This window comes from Schistocerca cancellata, chromosome 3 (assembly GCF_023864275.1).
Source record: "Schistocerca cancellata isolate TAMUIC-IGC-003103 chromosome 3, iqSchCanc2.1, whole genome shotgun sequence".
Classification (NCBI taxonomy): Eukaryota; Metazoa; Arthropoda; class Insecta; order Orthoptera; family Acrididae; genus Schistocerca; species Schistocerca cancellata.
Window position 1 is genome coordinate 13984787 of NC_064628.1, and position 20157 is coordinate 14004943.

The 20157-nt window shown below is 44.6% G+C and overlaps 1 protein-coding gene across 1 annotated transcript in view; it reads right to left on the reverse strand.

Annotated features, from left to right (window-relative positions):
- Positions 1–20157, reverse strand: part of LOC126176796 (neprilysin-4-like) — a 796156-nt gene that overhangs the window by 35538 nt on the left and 740461 nt on the right. Inside the window, exon 11 of the mRNA XM_049923974.1 lies at positions 10870–10987. Within this exon, the coding sequence (XP_049779931.1) occupies positions 10870–10987 (118 nt within the window). The remainder of the gene's footprint in view (positions 1–10869; positions 10988–20157) is intronic.

Consider the following 20157-nt stretch of genomic DNA (forward strand, 5'->3'; position numbering starts at 1 on the left):
AAAAGGTTTAATTAATTTCTTTTTTGTTTTGTTGTGGTCGTCACTCGTGAGACTGGTTTGATGCAGCTCTCCATGCTACTCTATCCTGTGCAACCTTCTTCATCTCCCAGTACCTACTGCAGCCTACATCCTTCTGAATCTGCTTAGTGTATTCATCTCTTGGTCTCCCTCTACGATTTTTACCCTCCACGCTGCCCTCCAACGCTAAATTTGTGAACCCTTGATGCCTCAGAACATGTCCTACCAACCGATCCCTTCTTATTGTCAAGTTGCGCCACAAACTTCTCTTCTCCCCAATCCTATTCAATACTTCCTCATTAGTTATGTGATCTACCCATCTAATCTTCAGCATTCTTCTGTAGCACCACATTTCGAAAGCTTCTATTCTCTTCTTGTCTAAACTATTTATCGTCCATGTTTCACTTCCATACATGGCTACACTCCATACAAATACTTTGAGAAACGACTTCCTGACACTTAAATCAATACTCGATGCCATTGACAGCCTACATTTTACATCCTCTCTTCTTCGACCATCATCAGTTATTTTGCTCCCCAAATAACAAAACTCTTTTACTACTTTAAGTGTCTCATTTCCTAATCTAATTCCCTCAGCATCACCCGACTTAATTCGACTACATTCCATTATCCTCGTTTTGCTTTTGTTGATGTTCGTCTTATACCCTCCTTTCAAGACACTGTCCATTCCGTTCAACTGCTCTTCCAAATCCTTTGCTGTCTCTGACAGTATTACAATGTCATCGGCGAACCTCAAAGTTTTTATTTCTTCTCTATGGATTTTAATACCTACTACGAATTTTTCTTTTGTTTCCTTTACTGCTTGCTCAATATACAGATTGAATAAGATCGGGGATTGGCTACAAACCTTTATCACTCCCTTCCCAACCACTGCTTCCCTTTCAAACTCTTATAGCTGCCATATGGTTTCTGTACAAATTGTAAATAGCCTTTCGCTCCCTGTATTTTACTCCTGCCACCTTCAGAATTTGAAAGAGAGCATTCCAGCCAAGATTGTCAAAAGCTTTCTCTAAGTCTACAAATACTAGAAACGTAGGTTTGCCTTTCCTTAGTCTTTCTTTTAAGATAAGTCGTAGGGTCAGTATTGCCTCACGTGTTCCAACATTTCTACGGAATCCAAACTGATGTTCCCCGAGGTGAGCTTCTACCAGTTTTTCCATTCGTCTGTAAAGAATTCGCGTTAGTATTTTGCAGCTGTGACTTATTAAGTCATTCGGTAATTTTCACATCTGTCAACACCTGCTTGCTTTGGGATTGGAATTATTATATTCTTCTTGAAGTCTGAGGGTATTTCGCCTGTCTCATACATCTTGCTCACCAGATGGTAGAGTTTTGTCAGGACTGGCTCTCCGAAGGCTGTCAGTAGTTCTAATGGAATGTTGTCTACTCCCGGGGCTTTGTTTCGACTTGCGTCTTTGATTGCTCTGTCAAACTCTTCATTGAAACGTCATGCCTGATATTCAAGTTTTACTGCATGAACAGCGAAAGTGTAGTAAGCGATAAACATTCTTTTTTCCTTTCATTATATTGTACAGGGTTACAACGAGAAAAAGTTTCGTAAAGATTTGAAATAATGAGTAAAGTTCGTCGGAAGTCGGTCACGGCTGTCATTCTCAATTACTGGATGAATGTAATCTGGGTGATTTTTGTGCGACGAGTTACGCTACCTCAAAACATGTAAACAATTTCTATTGTAATACCTGTCTTACCGTATTCGATGTTTAATATATGACTATGAGTGCATTATGACAGCATTTTAAATTTTTAAATTCGGTCAACTACACTGGCGGGCAAACAAATCGCGACACCAAGAAGCTGATGTGTGACACAAACAGAATTTGGTAGGTGTTTTTCTACATCTGAAAGGTGATGTGTGTTCAGATTTTTTTGCCAGTCACACAAGAGTGGCACTAGTAGCGCCAACATGAGAATGCAAACCAGGTTTGCTTTAAATGCACGCCGTAACTCTCGTGAGTGTTAGTAACTTTTGAGACTGGGCGTGGTGAGTTGATGTTAGGAAAGAGTGCCTTTAAGGCGACAAAGGCGCCATTATTAACCACTCACTAAGTTTGAACGATGTTTTGTAATAGGGCTACGAGTAGCTGGATGTGCCTTCTGCGGTATTGCAGAAAGACGTGGCAGGAATGTAGCCACTGTATATGGCTGCTGGCAGCGAGCATGAATGCGCGGTCGCAAGAAGACCGGGTACTGGACGGCCACGTGGAACTGCCGAGAGGGAAGTAGAGAGCCGCGAGCTGTATTACTGCGTGAGCTGAGACCGCAGAGACCAGAGTGACACCTGAGTCACTTTGCTCAACGCTCTGGCTAGAGTCGAGACGGTGAGGTGAGCGTTGAGCGGGCGAGTTCCGAGGGTGGGGGGAGCGGTGAACTCACCTGCTCCGAGGCAAATCATCCGTTCCCTTGCGAGCAGGTTGTTGCAAGTAGTTCCTATGTTATCCGCTAGGTGGCTCTCTGTCGTGTTGCTCGCATCAACTGCCCAGAGGGCAGGATGTGCGACTGAAACGATCGCCGACAGAGTGCGATGCGAAGTTAAGCTGCGCCAGACACTGCGTGCGGCAGACGACGTACAGAGACGGCACGGCATATGTGAAACACAAAATCCAATGGGGCACTGCACAATGCAGGCAGCCAAGGTAGAAGCAGGGTAGAGGCCGACGCTGGCTGTGTTGTGTGGCGTGCACTGTGCTCTGACCAGCAGAGGCGCTGCTGATATGCTCCATCTCTCTCTCTCTCTCTCTCTCTCTCTCTCTCTCTCTCTCTCTCTCTCTGCCGTGGGAAACGTTTGGAGCTACCGTTCTTTTTTTCTGAATCACTGATTGTTCACTCCTTTGAAAGATTCAACTCTATGAATTAGTTCAAGAGCGGATCCCCCATCTCTAGAGGGAAGACCACTGTGTTCGCCGTGACGGCTCTCGCGCATCGTACTGCATCTGCAGCAGCAATCTGAGCAGCAGTTGACACCACAGTGGCACAACGAACTGTTAACGAATCGGCTACATCCAGGACAGCTACGAGCCAGACCCGCTGTACTGTGCATTCCTTTGAACCCAAGCCACCGCTATTGGCGGCTCCAGTTGTGTCTAGCGAGAGCTCGCTGGAGGGCTGGCTGGAGGTCTGTCGTGTTTTCTGACGACGCTGGCTGCGCCTCGGTGCCAGTGACTGCCGTGTATTAGTTAGGAGGGAGGCTAGTTGAGGATCTGCAACCAGTCTGTCTGTGCGCTAGACGCCCTCCACCCATACCTAGAGCTAACGGTGTCGTGTATGATTCCGTATGATAGCAGGGCCACTCTTCGCGTTTGTCCCGCGCACCCTGACTACAAATTTGTACGTCGATCTGGTGATTCGACCTGTTGTGCTGCCATTCACGGACAGCATTTGAGAGGGTATTTTCCAACAGGATAACGGTCGCCCACATACCGCTGTTTTAACCCAAACACGCTCTAGAACGCCGGTGTGTTACTCTGGCCTGCTTGTTCACCATATCGGTCTCCAATCGAGTACATATCGGATATTATCGGACGGCAACTCTAGCGTCATCCACAAACGGCATTAATAGTCCCTGTACTGACCGACCACGTGCAACAGACATGGAATTCCATCCCACAATATGACGTCCTGCACCCGTGAAACACAACGTATGCGCGTTTGTATGCTTGCGTTCAACATTCTGGCGGTTACACCGGTTGTTTATGCACCAACATTTCACATTTTCTATGGCTTATCTCGCACTCATTAGACAAATGTACCCCGTAAATTTCATTAATCTACATTTTTATTTTTTGGTGTTGCGATTTTTTGGCGTCATTGTATAGGAAATACTGAAAATCAAATTTTTGTTTCTGCTGCAAGCCTTTAAATAGGCAGCCTGCAACTGGAGCCGTGCGCCATGAATCGCTTTAGCAGTTTGTTAGCACTGGAGAGTATTCTCCTGTCCAGAGAGGTAGATTACGAATAAAAAGTAAGAGGCAAACAAGTCGTGGGCAGGCGGCGCCTCAAGTACTTCGAAAATCCGCTGCGGTTCTATCAGAGAGTTGTGGCGGAAATGGTTCAAATGGCTCTGAGCACTATGGGACTCAACTGCTGTGGTCATCAGTCCCCTAGAACTTAGAACTACTTAAACCTAACTAACCTAAGGACATCACACACACCCATGCCCGAGGCAGGATTCGAACCTGCGACCGTAGCAGCAGCGCGGCTCCGGACTGGAGCGCCGAGGACCGCACGGCCACCGCGGCCGGCAGTTGTGGCGGAGTTCCTCCATTGAAAGGAAGCAGGTCTATTCATCTTGACAAGCACTCACTTGTTACAGGTGCCTCTTTGATATCGCTAACAGGGTCTTAGCGGAAATAATATGCTGTTGCCATCTTTCGTAGCGCAATGCCCACACAACTCGAATGACCGGCTGTTTAAAGGGAAACTGTGCACTTGACAATAGAACATATCCTACTAGAGGAGGTGATAGTTTGTATCGTGGTTTTTGCTGTTGAATCAAACTTATATCACGATGCGGTAAACTCTGTTTTCAGCTGGCTTTGCGGAGTCGAAATTTTGTCAACCAATAGAGACAACGTGGGTGTAGTTTAAATTTACCCGAGCAACACTTAGCGGGCAATGCTAGGCCTGAACGAAAATCTTAAGAGGCAGCTTTGAAAATTGTTCATATGGCGTAAATTAAATTAGAGAAAATAAATAACATCGTTGACTGTAATATTAGATTATGAAGTGTATCCGTGTTTGTTGTATTAAGAGTCTGACATGTCCCTGTATGGCAGGTAAGACTGGTGATGTCGGTAGCATCTGTCAGTTACCAGCCTTAGCTTCCTCATCTTGATAAGTGGTGCAGCATTTTCTCTGCAGCAGATGTTATTGTCAGACAGACAGTATTCGGTTTTCAGAGCCTCTTCAGCTAGGCAGAGTACCCACTACACAAATACAAATCAACAGCACGAATAAATAAACGTGTAGCGTCACAGCCGACGTTTACAAATATTTACTCTGAACTTTATTAATGTAAGTATGTGGAACCAAACACTGTTAACTGCGCAAACGAAACCTATAAAACTTTAGGAATGTATGAACAGTATCAGAGATACTAGAGCTATAACCATAAATGTAATCTCTGAATGGGCAAAAAATGGTCGACATAATTGATTTGTATAAACCAATGTACGAAGGTCCTCGATCTCACTTTTTGATCTCATTTTTTGCTTGTTTTTCTCGCTCACTTTCTTATCTCGCTCGATTGTGAATTGCGCTAGCTTTGATCTGACTGGATGTTTACCTTTAATTATTATCTGGAGAATAAGTGTCTGATCATATTCCGGGTGTAATTAAATGTATAGGAACCATATAAAAGTATTATGTTCACAAACAACATACATATTTTTGTTTTTCCGTCATAACTATCGATCAGTTGCTGTGACGACAAAATTTAAGTTCTGTGTGTCAGTTACTTTGATAATATATTGTTAAATTCATTTTTATTTCATTTAAAATACTATTCCTTTCCTTATTAGATTAATAATTGCGGAATAACTAAATACCGAAGCTTTTCCTTTGGTCCGCGTTATTTTCGAGCGCCATTTCAATCGCAGCAATTCCGATAGAGCCTGCAACCATTTTTACCTAACGAAGTCCGATTATAAATTATGTATTTCATTCCGGAAGGAAATAGCATTACATTTTACAGTCAGTTTATAGATTACCAAAAGTGCTGCCGTCCAAACTAACTGTGGACCGTAGCCTTCCTAAAATTCCTACTGAAAATGTTTAATAATTTAGGTAAAAGCATTAACAAAAGAATGGAAGAAATTATGTTTCATGAAAAGAGGCCCCAGTTTTCTTTAATGTTGCTGTCATTGCTAATCGTATCAAAGGCAGAATTTACCGAAAGTTAATATTTTCATTTCTCAGTTATTTTACGTGACTTCAAGTCATTTAAAGAAAAAAGGTGGTGGCGTTAAAAACGAAGAATCAAAACTATATGGAACGACTTGGACTAATCGCTATGAGTAACAGGCAGAGTTTAATTGTTGGATGATGATGATGGTGATGAAGATGTGATGTATATGAATGTCATGAATAGTAGGACGTAAGTTGACCTGCCTCGATGGCCGCGCGCGTGGCACTTATTTTCGGAGATTCAAGGAGGGCTCTGGGCGCGTATCGAATCCGCCTGGCGGATTAACGACGACGGCTGGTGAGCCGGCCAGCCTAGATGTGGTTTTTAGGCGGTTTCCCACATATGACTCGGTGACGTGGACTATTTTAAAAGTATGAAACGCAAATTGGGTTGTTTAGTGCGTCGACCAGTTCGCGAGACTGCGCACTGCGGCGAACCCATAATTCTGGCATCGTGTTTCGGGGCCACGTGACTGAGTATCACAGTCATACTTAACGCCCTCTGTGGAGTTGCATGGAGTAAAACAGCGGAGAGCATCACAGTGTCCTCAGTATTCAGATGAAACTGCAGGGTGAAATTCACTACAGATACGTATGAAATGTGTGAACAAATATGTCTGAAATACGTTACATACATGTGAAATTCATATATGTGTGAATTATAAATGACGTACTCTTATATGTATGTGAGCGAAGCCACGGGCGAAAATCTAGTCTCTCTAGGTAGTATTAATAATTTTCATTATCTGCAGACATACTTGATCAATACTCATACAAGACAACATAGATAAAGGTATGCAATTCAAATCTGCTTTTTATGCAGATCATAGTGGTGCGCGAAGCTACCAAGACGATGAGTCACATAGATGTTCACTGATGAGCCAAAACATTACGGCCAGCTGCTTAACAGCTTGTTTGTCCGTCTTTGGACTGAAATACATCACTGATTTTGCATATCAGGGATCCGACAAGGTCTTGGTATATTTCTGGACATATGTAGTATTAGATGTGCACACACAGGTCATGTGTAAGTAACGGGCCGCTGGTTTCCTTACACGGCGACGACGCCCGATAGAGACACATATGGGTTCCAGAGGATTTATTGTACAACAGACGAAATTGGTCACCGAGACATCAACGTGAGTTCACTATAATGCTTCTCAGACCACTGTAGCACGATTCTGTCTCCGAGACACGGACAATTATAATTTTGAAAGATGACATCGCCGCCTGGGAAGAGATCAAGCGTGAAGGGATGCAGGTTGTTCGCAGCTGTGGGCATGTCTCCGATTGCTACCACAGGTCCCGTGCAAGCGCAGGAGAGTGTCTCCCACAGCACAATACTCCTCCCACCAGCCTGCGTCCGCGGCGCGCTGCACGTTTCGAGCCGCCGTTTACCTCGACGACGGCGTTTGTGGAGACGACCATCGACCTACTTTAGCAACAATGTGATTGATCCGAAGAGCCGACACGTTTCCATTGATAGACTGTCGAATGTTGATGGTCCCGTGCCCACTGCAAAAGTACATTGTGTGATCAAAGAATTCAAAAACCCTCAAAAACACACGTTTTCCACATTAGGTGCATTGTGCTCCCACCTACTGCCAGGTACTACATATCAGCGACCTCAGTAGTCATTAGACATCGTGAGAGAGCAGAATGGGGCGCTCCGCGGAACTCACGGACTTCGAACGCGGTTAGATGATTGGGTGTCACTTGTGTCATACGTCTGTACGCGAGATTTCCACACTCCTAACTATCCCTAGGTCCACTCTTTCCGGTGTGATAGCCAAGTGGAAACGTGAAGGGACACGTTCAGCGCAAAAGCGTACAAGCCGACCTCGTCTGTTGACCGACAGAGACCGCAGACAGTTGAAGAGGGTCGTAACGTGTAACAGGCAGACATCTATCCAGACCATCACACAGGAATTCCAAACTGCATCAGGATCCGCTGCAAGTACTATGACAGTTAGGCGGGAGGTGAGAAAGCTTGGATTTCATGGTCGAGCGGCTGCTCAAAAGCCAAACATCACGCCGGTAAATGCCAAACGACGCCTCGCATGGTGTAAGCAGCGTAACAATTGGACGATTGAACAGTGGAAAAACGTTGTGTGGAGTGACGAATCACGGTACACAATGTGACAATCCGATTGCAGGGTGTGGGTATAGCGAATCCCCGGTGAAGGTCATCTGCCAGCGCGGGTAGCGCCAACAGTAAAATTCGGAGGCGGTGGTGTTGTGGTGGGGTATTGTTTTTCATGGGGGGGGGGGGGGAGGGAGGGAGGCTTGTATCCCTTGTTATTTTGCGTGGAACTATCACAGCACAGGCCTACATTGATGTTTTTAGCACATTCTTGCTTCCCACTGTTGAAGAGCAATTCGAGGATGGTGATTGCATATTTCAACACGATCGAGTAGCTGTTCATAATACACGGCCTGTAGCGGAGTGTTTACACGACAATAACATCCCTGTAATGGACTGGCCTGCACAGAGTCCTGACCTGAATCATACAGAACGCCTTTGGGATGTTTTGCAACGCCGACTTGGTCCCAGGCCTCACCGACCGACATCGATACCTCTCCTCAGTGCATCATCCCGTGAAGAATGGGCTGACACTCCCCAAGAAACCTTCTAGCACCTGATTGAACGTGTGCCTGCGAGAGTGGGACAACACGATACTGAATTACAGCATTACCGATGAAGGGCGCCACGAACCTGTAAGTCAGCCAGGTGTCCAGATGCTTAGGATCACATAGCGTAATTGACGATGTCGTTGGGTCAATATGTGAACACGTAGGGATGGTCTGCTGCGGAGCTTGTAACGCCGGAAATGCATATCCTCCTATTTCCATCTATTGTACTATAATTTTTTTTCCTTATTTTGTCACCTGAAGATATGATATTTCTGTCTCTGTATTGTAATTGTTTTACTATTTGTATATACATGCATTTATGTCGATGTATAATTGGTTTGTTTTGTAAATACTATTTGTATTTTTACGCTGGGTCTTGCCTAGGGAAAACTATGCTATCGAACGAATACATCGATAGGTCGTGTGGAGAACCAAAGTGTCTAGGATCTTTGGTAGTGTTAACTCTGTCGCGTGGAGCGCGGGCAGTCTGGCTGGGGTGGTGCAGTGGAGCAGGTGTGTTTGTGTAGCTCCCACAAGTTACCACGCTTTCGGGGTTTGGCAGCATGTAATTGCGCTCGACTTGCGATGATAGTTTCTGACATGGTGTCGCGGACGGGAAGCATTAGCTGGCGCACATCAAGAGCCCGTTTCGTCTGGTGACCACGTCGAGAAGAAGGCGCGCCAACATCCAGCTTCTGCAACAGCGACGGCCGACAATGAGTGACTGTCGCCACATCCTCGATCGACGGCTTCAAACCTTCAATCAACCAACAAGGAAGACTGGAAGCATGTAAAGTTTCAGAACTGTATGGGAGACCTCAGCTTTTCAAACTTTTAAAATTGTTGCATCACAAAATTACAGCAACTTAGCATGAACGTTTGTTGCTCATTGTCCCAATTGCATTACCAAGCAGGGTCCCTTCCTTTTCCGGAATGAACCCGAGTGTCGTTGAAATTAAAACGCCAGCATCATTCGATTTTACTGCTTTAATTTCAAAGTTCAGTTAAGGTATTCATAGCTGGCTACAATATTTAGATTACACAAGCACAAATTAAGAGTGCGAGTTTTTTTATCGTATTTTAGCTTACCTGTGACTGCAGCTCAGCTTGGTACATACTAAATTTTACTATTGTTAATTGTTCAGAATCATTTAATTCAAGTTCAAAGTTAAATCTCTTATTTCTAAATTGTGTAGATTCAAGTAGCTTTTGAAATGATTGTTGAGGTAGTCCAAGACTAGCCGTATTTTACTGAATTTCGATGTGCTTCAGAAAGAAAGCTCACTATTAATTTCAGTCACTACATTAACTTTCAATTTTCCGGTTTTATTAATTCTTTTGCTAAATTAAGTCAGAGTGTAGCGAAATTTAGTACTTCTGACAAACTTTCAGTTTTCACACTACACGTGTCAACCTTCAGTTGCCACGCTTCTAGTGCTAATTATATGTGTAATAACCTTTCTTTTTGAGTTACTATAGTAATTGTCCTTAGGACTGGCGACCGTAATTTTCCTCAAATCTCAAATATCTAATTACCACAACAACAACAACAATTGTTAACGTAACGGCCGCACATTTACTTTCTTTATTAACTTTACCCCTTTTCAAAATTAATTTCCACCAGTTTCATTTGCATTTTTCCTTTCATTTAGATGTAACCCTTTCCTTCCTCTTTACCGACAAATTAACTTCGGTGACGATTGCTTTTCCCAAATTTCCATTAGGTACACGTGGTTTAATCATTCACTGTCATTAAGGTCGGTAAGTGAGGGGGAGGTTACAAGCTCCATGTTAAAAAATGTGCTATGAACGGTGTGCCCCGAAACACTTAATGTGCTCTTTAGGCAGAGGTGCCACAGATGCCCATTTATCCTACTTTACAGAGCAGACAAACCTTGGAACCCCACCTTTTGTGAAGAGTCGTCGAGGTGCAACCATTTAGCGCCTAGTAGTAGTATCAATGTCCTTCTACTTCTTTCTGTAGATGCTCACGACAGTAGCACGTGGACATTCGACCAACTTTGCCGTTTTCGAGACGCTCATTGACAGGCTCTGCGTAGTAATAATCTGCCCTTTGTGACAGTCGCTTATCTCTATGGATTTTCCCACTTGCATCCCATGTCTTCGCCAGGGTGAGCCTCCACCCGTGTCTGCTCCGCTTACATACTTCTGTGGTCGTAATGTTTTGTCTTACCAGTGTACGTTTCCCGGGCAGTTGTTAGTGAGACAGTAGCACTGGGGTCTGTGCAGCTAGCACAGTGGCTGGGTACTCACCGGGCCGTCTTCTGCGTCAGGCCGTACACCTGCTGGCTGAAGCGGAAGGCCAGGTCTCGGAACTCCTGCAGCGTGAGCGGCGCCAGCGTCGAGAACACGTTCCACCACACGAAGCGCTCTGCAAAAGGCGAGGCGGGCGAGCGTCAGGCGAGCCGCTGCAGTCCAGTATAAAGTGGGGGGCGTGGCGACGGCACAGGGGGCGAATGCGCGCGCTACGCTCCAAGCCGCGCGGGATTAGCCGAGCAGTCTTGGGCGCTGCAGCCGTGGACTGCGCGGCTGGTCCCGGCGGAGGTTCGAGTCCTCCCTCGGGCGTGGGTGTGTGTGTTTGTCCTTAGGATAACTTAGGTTGAGTAGTGTGTAAGCTTAGGGACTGATGACCTTAGCACTTAAGTCCCGTAAGGTTTCACACACATTTGAACATTTTTGCAACGAAAAGTTCTGTAAGGTATTTTTGTGACCGCAGGTAAGGACTGAACACGAACGCTTTCTAAAGTGATTACTCCATCAAAAAAAGAAAGGCACGTTTCTTGTAGGACTCGTAGCAGAGATAGATAGATAGATAGATAGATAGATAGATAGAGAGAGAGAGAGAGAGAGAGAGAGAGAGAGGGAGGGAGGGAGGGGGGGAGGGGGTAAGAATGGGGGGGACTGTAGATTTAGCCAACGATTATGTGGGGGCTGTGCTTCCTCACGCAACAAAAAATGGTTCAAATGGCTCTGAGCACTATGAGACTTAACATCTGTGGTCATCAGTCCCCTAGAACTTAGAAGTACTTAAACCTAACTAACATAAGGACATCACACACATCCATGCCCGAGGTAGGATTCGAACCTGCGACCGTAGCAGTCGTGCGGTTCCGGACTGCGCGCCTAGAACCGCTAGACCACCGCGGCCGGCCCTCACGCAACAAATTCCGTTCATATACTGTAGAGTGACCAATACATCTGTTTTCTTTTGCTGAAAATTATGTAAAGAGCGTTTATAAAGTTGCTTATCGCTTCTATCTTAATGTAAAAAATTTTGACTTTCTTGCAGATAATCTAAAAGAATGAAATGACACACTTCCAGCGGCTTTAGTGGTCTCATACAGATATGATTTCATGTATACAGACTGAAGCGGCGAGTGAAAATTTCTACCAAGACGGTGAATCGAACCTGGGTCTCCTACTTACTACGCAGGTTCGTAGAGTGGGGAGGCAGTGAGAATTTGGACCGACGAGGGAGGCGTGCCCGGGTAGTCCGTGCAGTTGTGCGGACCGCTGTGCCAGGGTGGTGTGGTGGCTAAGGCTGCTGCCAGGAAGCAGCAGACCCGGCATCGATTCCCGGACTTGGTACAAATTTTCATTCGCCGCTTCAGTTTATATATGTATAAAATTTAAAAGAAGGCATGACTGACTGCACGGAATTTCGTATGAGGTGGTTTCACCTACCAAACGAAATTATGGCCTCTGCCGTGGAACTGCACGCCACCCTCAAGTCTCACGGTCAGGTGAGGCCTGAGAGAAGGAAGGACCTTCTCACCTGCTCCTTTTGCCTCAGCGACCTACAGGCGAATCCACAGATGTCGCAAGGAGATAGAATGCTTCAACTGAGTGAGGACACCCTCCACGATGCTACTCCAGGCGGGTGTAAAAATGAAAAAACGGAAAATACTGAACGTGAAAATGAAGATTTGGCCCTGTCTGACTACTCCCTGAAGCAGATCTTAGGATCTCTTAATGGTGATATTATCTCCTCCTTCTTGCTCTTTAACATATAAATTACAACATAAACATAAATGAATGATTAACGGAACTAGTAACTACAAAATGATAAATGCTCTTTCTGCTTATACATTTATTGTAGATTAAAACCCCTTTACATATTACAAATGTTTATATATCACTGTCCAAGGGGCATAAAGAGATACAAATGAATTTCCTAACTAATATCAGTTGCCCAAATTTGCCCCTTTTTATGGCTAGGCCATCTAACATAAATAACGCGTGATGACTGATATCATCTACGTACTAAACACTAGAAGACACTACTTTGAAAGACAATCTACAGTAGTGGTGTGGTGTCACCGCCAGACACCACACTTGCTAGGTGGTAGCTTTTAAATCGGCCGCGGTCCGCTAGTATACGACGGACCCGCGTGTCGCCACTGTCAGTAATTGCAGACCGAGCGCCACCACACGGCAGGTCTAGAGAGACGTACTAGCACTCGCCCCAGTTGTACAGCCGACGTTGCTAGCCATGGTTCACTGACAAATACGCTCTCATTTGCCGAGACGATAGTTAGCATAGCCTTCAGCTACAATTGCTACGACCTAGCAAGGCGCCGTATTCCATTTATATTGAGAGTCTATTATTGTATCATCAAGAGAGATGTTGTACAAATGTGGATTAAAGTTAAGTATTCCAGAAGCTACGTACTTTTCTTTATAGCATTCATTACGTATCCTGTTTCAGACCTCACGCCCGCCTGCTTGAGTTTAACGCGTGCATTTCGGCCTTCTCTAGCTATACACCAAGTGGAAATAAAACTTACGTGATCACAGCTGTTTAGCTTTATAGTCCTAATATTCCGAAGCAATTAGCCATATCACTGTATGTACTGTGTCCGGTGCGTGGGAGTGATGGTTCTTGTACATGCCTGCGACGATGGAAGAACTCTAGCCACAAATAAAAACTCTTTCAAACACTAGAACGGCAAAAGGCGGTCCCCTGACTAGTATAATCTAATACTGTCTTCTCTTCTCTGTGTTCTACAGACGAGAAACGCGAACTCCCAGCCACAAGGACGGAGTTCAGATAACATCTCAAAGTGAGTATAGGCAGAAGAAGTGCTCTCAATCACTGAACGCTACATACTCAACGTGGACTCCCTATACGGAGGCGAAGTTCAGAATCGTATAAGTCCGCAACAGTACAGAGCCTAACCGTTCTAACTATAAAATCTCCTGAGAGCAAAGACAGCAAGTCCGTCTGTACCGACAAAAGCAGATATCAAGCGACCGTCACACATGGGCGCACACAAAACAAGACCCCCTTCTCTCCACCGCTGGCTTTCCAGCAAAGCTCGGCTCCCCTCCCTTGTAACTCCAGAAGGCGAGTCATATTCTCGAAACCACGGAATATTATCCCTCTCTGCAGATTCTTCCGAACGCCGACCAACGATATTTTAGTCTTTTGTCGTCCAGCACGGAAAGTTTGCGAGGGAATACTTATCCCCGTTAGTTAGGAATTCACACAATGGCACGCTTCTCAGAGTAAATCCTCGGAAGTAACCCAGCCTGCGTGATTTCCGAAGTAACGCTTCCTCGTTGATCTCTGCTGCGTCCAAGATGTTCTGAGTTTCCAGTTATTCTTCCGGCCTAGCTACAATACTAACCAGCTGCCATTCTATTGTGCTTCAGCGCCCAGGTGCCGCGACTGTCCGTCTTGGGCTACTTGCTGTTTTCAGCAGGACCAGCACACCTGTGCCGGCTTTTCCACCCAGGGCCTGGGCTATGCCTGCCTTTTCATTTCCACTGGCGTTCCAACCTCTGCTAGTATAGGCAATCATTCATTGCGCCGTTTTCATAGTGAAGACAATCCATCACCGTTCACACAGTAAGCGTTAGCATCGGGAAGTTCACCGAGGCTTTTTGCAGATGATGCTGTGGTGTATCGAGAGGTTGTAACAATGGAAAATTGTACTGAAATGCAGGAGGATCTGCAGCGAATTGACGCACGGTGCAGGGAATGGCAATTGAATCTCAATGTAGACAAGTGTAATGTGCTGCGAATACACAGAAAGATAGATCCATTATCATTTAGCTACAATGTAGCAAGTCAGAAACTGGAAGCAGTTAATTCCGTAAATTATCTGGGAGTACGCATTAGGAGTGATTTAAAATGGAATGATCATATAAAGTTGATCGTCGGTAAAGCAGATGCCAGACTGAGATTCACTGGAAGAATCCTAAGGAAATGCAATCCGAAAACAAAGGAAGTAGGTTACAGTACGCTTGTTCGCCCACTGCTTGAATACTGCTCAGCAGTGTGGGATCCGTACCAGATAGGGTTGATAGAAGAGATAGAGAAGATCCAAAGGAGAGCAGCGCGCTTCGTTACAGGATCATTTAGTAATCGCGAAAGTGTTACGGAGATGATAGATAAACTCCAGTGGAAGACTCTGCAGGAGAGACGCTCAGTAGCTCGGTACGGGCTTTTGTTAAAGTTTCGAGAACATACCTTCACCGAAGAGTCAAGCAGTATATTGCTCCCTCATACGTATATCTCGCGAAGAGACCATGAGGATAAAACCAGAGAGATTAGAGCCCACACAGAGGCATACCGACAATCCTTCTTTCCACGAACAATACGATACTGGAATAGAAGGGAGAACCGATAGAGGTACTCAAGGTACCCTCCGCCACACACCGTTAGGTGGCTTGCGGAGTATGGATGTAGATGTAGATGTAGATATTTACAAGGTGAACGTGACAATGTCAGTCTTCTTTAAATATTCATATATATGATGTACAACCTATCATACTATACCTAATTCCGGTTTTGAAGCACGGCGAGGTATGTAGATGAGTGCTTTTAAGGTGCGAAATTATAGCCACCTTACAACCTTCAACTATATCCATGACTGGGGAAACGAAGTGGCATTCAGCTGGGAACCAGGGCACTCCGGAATCCAGGGAAATGAGAAGACGTACATTGCAGCCCAGGAAGCATTGTGGGAACACGTGCTGTCCCATTGCGAGCCATTTGCCCACTGTTAAGCCACGAAGTCATAAGCCATTGAAGGCAGAGTGACTGGGAGTGCTGGAAAGTTAGTTGCGGTCTGTGAGACAGTGTCCGGCTGTGGCGATCCGACTTCCCGTCGCAGGGAGGGCATAAAGTGGCACTGACCCGTCTTCGTAAAGGGCATAGTGCTCCGAACCGTGGCCTCTTGCTCCAACTCCTGCGAGAGGACTCACCAGTTAGTGGGGATAGTGGAGTGCGTGTTTCACCTTTTAACAGAGTGTACTTTATATTCTAACGAGACGGCAGCGGTAAATTTGAATGGGAACCTGCCCTCCATGTTAGCCGATGACGAGACGAGTGTGATAGGCTATTGAAAATGCTGTGACTTGTCTAGACTCCAACCTAAACCACTGTGTTCCACGTTTTACTGTGTTGCATGATGGCTGGCACGTGCTCTTTTGTTTAGCGATCAGCAAGACGCACAGCCAAATAATGCTTTCATGATCAACGCCACCATCATAACCAACTGTTTGGGTGTCAAAAATGATTATTTATTTCGGTTTTACATCAGAAACCGTTGGTTTTAGCATTTGTAGGTTTGGAGAAAAGTTTTGACAATGTTGACTGGAAGGCAGGGATAAAATACAGGTAGTCAAAGGTTATCTACGTCATGTACTAAAACCGGACTGTATTTATAGGAAGGATATGAAATGAAAGCAGTAGTCGAGTAGGGAGTGAGATAAGTTTGCACCGTATCCTCGATGTTATTCAGTCTGTACGTTGAGGAAGCAGCGATGAAACAAGGAGAAATTTGGGAATGGAGTTAAAGTTAAGGAAGAAGAAATAAAACCTTTTATGTTTACCAATGACATTGTAATTGAAAATGAGCTCTTCTCGGTTTACAAGCCTCTTCATTTCAAATAAAACGCTCGAGTTTTCGATTACTATCTTCGCCAGCGTCGTGAGAAGTAAGAAATAGTGACTGCCGGGGCTGCAACGATTTTCCGTGTAATCGTAATTCTGTCAGAGACGGCATACGACTTGGAAGAGCAGCGACATAGATAGAATCTCGGAAAGAGGCTATAAGATGAATACAAAAGTGAAACAAGGGTATGAATGTAGACTGACAACTACGAAGAAAGCATTTATGGAACACAAGAATTTTTTAACATCTAACATCAATTTAAGTGTTAGTAAGCCTTTCGTGAAGGTATTTGTCTGGAGTACAGCATTGTGCGGAAGTGAAATATGGCTAATGAACAGCAGTTCATGCTAGACGAGATTAGAAACTTTTGAAATGTGGTGCTACAGACGAACGCTCGAGATTAGATGGATAGATCATGTAACTGATGAAGTGTTACTGAAAGAAACTGTTGAAAAATGAAATTTATGGCACAACTTGATTAAAAGAAGGGATCGGTTGATATGACGCACCCCGGAGCATCAAGGAATCGTCTGTTTGGTGATGGTATGTGTGTGTGAGGACTAAAATGGCAGAGGGAGGCCAATGCTTGATTGCAGTATCCCCGCATTCAGCTGGATGTAGGTTGTAGTGGTTATGCACAGATGCAGAGGCTTGGATAGGATAGACTAGGATGGTGAGAGCATCAAACCAATCTTAGGACTGAAGACCACAACAATAACGACTACAAGAACACAGCATTTTCTGCTGATGTGTGTTCTCATAGAACCACCAAGAGTTTTGCACGCCCTCATTCCATGAGAGACAATGTAAAGGTCTGGCTTTTATGCAGGAAACTGACGCAAAGTTTGGTTATGAGATTTACGCACGAAATTCTCCACTTAATGAAAAAAACTGAGAGTGTAATTTTTTTCTGTCACCAGATTTCGTACTGGGTATCAGCGGGTTGTGTGCCACAGTATTCAGCGAAGGAGGTGGGTTCATATGTTGGATTAAAAGGAAAAAAATACTCAAAGGAAAACGAAGCAGCGAAACGTTACCACTCTGAATCAAAGATGACTAACACTCTTTGTTGACGTAACACTGAAAGCTGAAAGCGTTTTAACACCGTAAAACTCTACTGTGTCTACGACCGTTATCCTTAGTGGCAATCAGTTGGTACCGGATAAATATTTAAAATGTTTGTATGCGTTTGGACCATGGCGCCTATTAATCGAAGAGAAACCCTGAGATTCAAAACGATGATGGTAAAGGCACAAACAAAGTTCATCTCTCACTATGCTTCGAAGCGACAAAGCTTGCTTGCCTTTCTGCCCGGAATTTTCGGGAGACGAAAGCCTCCCTTTAATGGATGTGCAATCTTCGTCGTAGCACTCGTGTAGTAGTCTATTACTCCAATTATGGAATTAGGTGGCGGGAACAATTTCGACGACCAATATTTGCAGTAATGCTCCTCCGCAACCCTCAGTTAATACCCTAAATTGCCCTTAAAATCGACTCCACAGACTCTATTAGCGGCTACCGCAGTTTCCCAACGACCATAGTTCACGCGAGCCGCTTCATGCAAATGTCGGCTGCTGCTTCCGATGACGCATGCGCTGCGCTTTATAATTATTAAGGCGGGCCTGGGCGCCAGAGAGCACATTTGCGCCTCGCACGCTACGCTAATATCTCTGACCCGCTGCCGCCCATGATGTATCGCTGCCCTCGGCCAGCTGGTGTCTGCGCATTTCCGGCCTTGGAATGGAGGGGGGAAAATGGCGCGTGAAGTTTCGCTAAATAACACATGCAATTACTGTGCGACTTTGAAGTACTAACATACGATTGTCGTGACTTTTTTTATTTTATTTTATTTTTTTATTTTTTTTTACAGAAGATTGATGTCAAAGATTACATTTATATCACACTCAGTGATAATTCTGACGTGCAATACTGTAGGCCATGGTAACTATGAAGGAAGAAGACTGCAGATATTATCAACATGGAAGAATTTTGTTGTACTTGGAAGTAAGCATGAAAATGGTAGGTGGCTCTCTGTCATACACTAGATTGCCATTAATGACTCCTTCTCCATTACAAAGCTTCTAACTGATTATCAAGACTTTCTACTAAGTTACTGTAGATTATTGCAGGTACAGACTTTCACAGACTTTCCATTCTTCCTGCAATAGTCCATCAGGATGATATGATGGTTGCTCCAAGTTAGGTTAATAGAGTCTCTTGATTTATAATAATAACTTTATCCCAGCCAAATAGCCATACAAGTTCAAAGTACAATGATAATAATAAAAGAGGTTATAAATTTCACATATTGTGATTTGCATAGTTACTTATTGGCCGTGTGCTTTTGGTAACGTTTGCATATTCTATGAGACAGTTTACGCTCACACATTTTGTTTGGTTCATAATATGACTGGTTGTTGCAAATAGGATGGTAGAAACCATGGACTACCATTCTGGTGACCACGTGTCTCATTTCGAAGTTTTCCTTTGTCCATGTTCGGTAAATCATGGTGCCTGTGTTGTAAAATTCTGGAGGTATGTCATCCCTTTTTTCTTTCAAAGTTTTAAGTAGACTTTTCAAAGCGCTGCTGTTGGGTAGCATCAGGTTTGTCCATTGGACTTCAATGAGGAAGCGTTCCCTCTCCAGCAGGTATACAAGTCAGGATCGTGTTGTTTTGGACACTCCTATTGCTTTCTTTTATATAGGTCACCTTCATTCTTTCTAGTGTTGTTAGATTTTTCACTGTAAGATGTGATCCGATAATTTCTATGCCGTGCGTCAGTATTGGGAAGATTTTGGCTCTGAATAGTGCCATTGCTGTTACTGTGCTAAGGGATCTCATGTATCACATTTCACGGATTGACATTATTACTTGCACTGCTTTCTCTGTTACATGTTTTGTGAAACATTTTGCAGTTGTTTGTATTGTGACCCCTAAGTACTTGAAGTCTAGTACAATCTTCAGTATTCTCTCTCTTATGAAGATCCCAGTCGATGCAGGTGCTCTTCCTCCATGTCTGAGTACCATCATTCCTGTTTTCGCCACATTTATTTCGAAGACAATCTTCCATATCGTTTAGCGCTTCTTGTAACTTTGCAATGTCCTTTGCGCCTATTACAACATCGTCTGCATATGCATATGAGATTACACCACACTGCTAAACATCCCTAGCTCCACTGTTTCCGATGTGACAGGGAAGTGGAAATGCGAAGGGACAGGTACAGCACAAAAGCGTACAGGCCGACCTTGTCTGCTGAGACGCCGACAGTTGAAGAGGGTCGTAATGTTTAATAGGCAGACATCTATGCAGACCATCACACAGGAATTCCAAACTGCATCAGGGTCCACTGCAAGTGGTATGACAGTTCTACATCTACATCTACATTTATACTCCGCAAGCCGCCCAACGGTGTTTGGCGGAGGGCACTTTACGTGCGACTGTCATTACCTCCCTTTCCTGTTCCAGTCGCGTATGGTTCGCGGGAAGAACGACTGCCGGAAAGCCTCCGTGCGCGCTCTAATCTCTCTAATTTTACATTCGTGATCTCCTCGGGAGGTATAAGTAGGGGGAAGAAATATATTCGATACCTCATCCAGAAACGCACCCTCTCGAAACCTGGCGAGCAAGCTACACC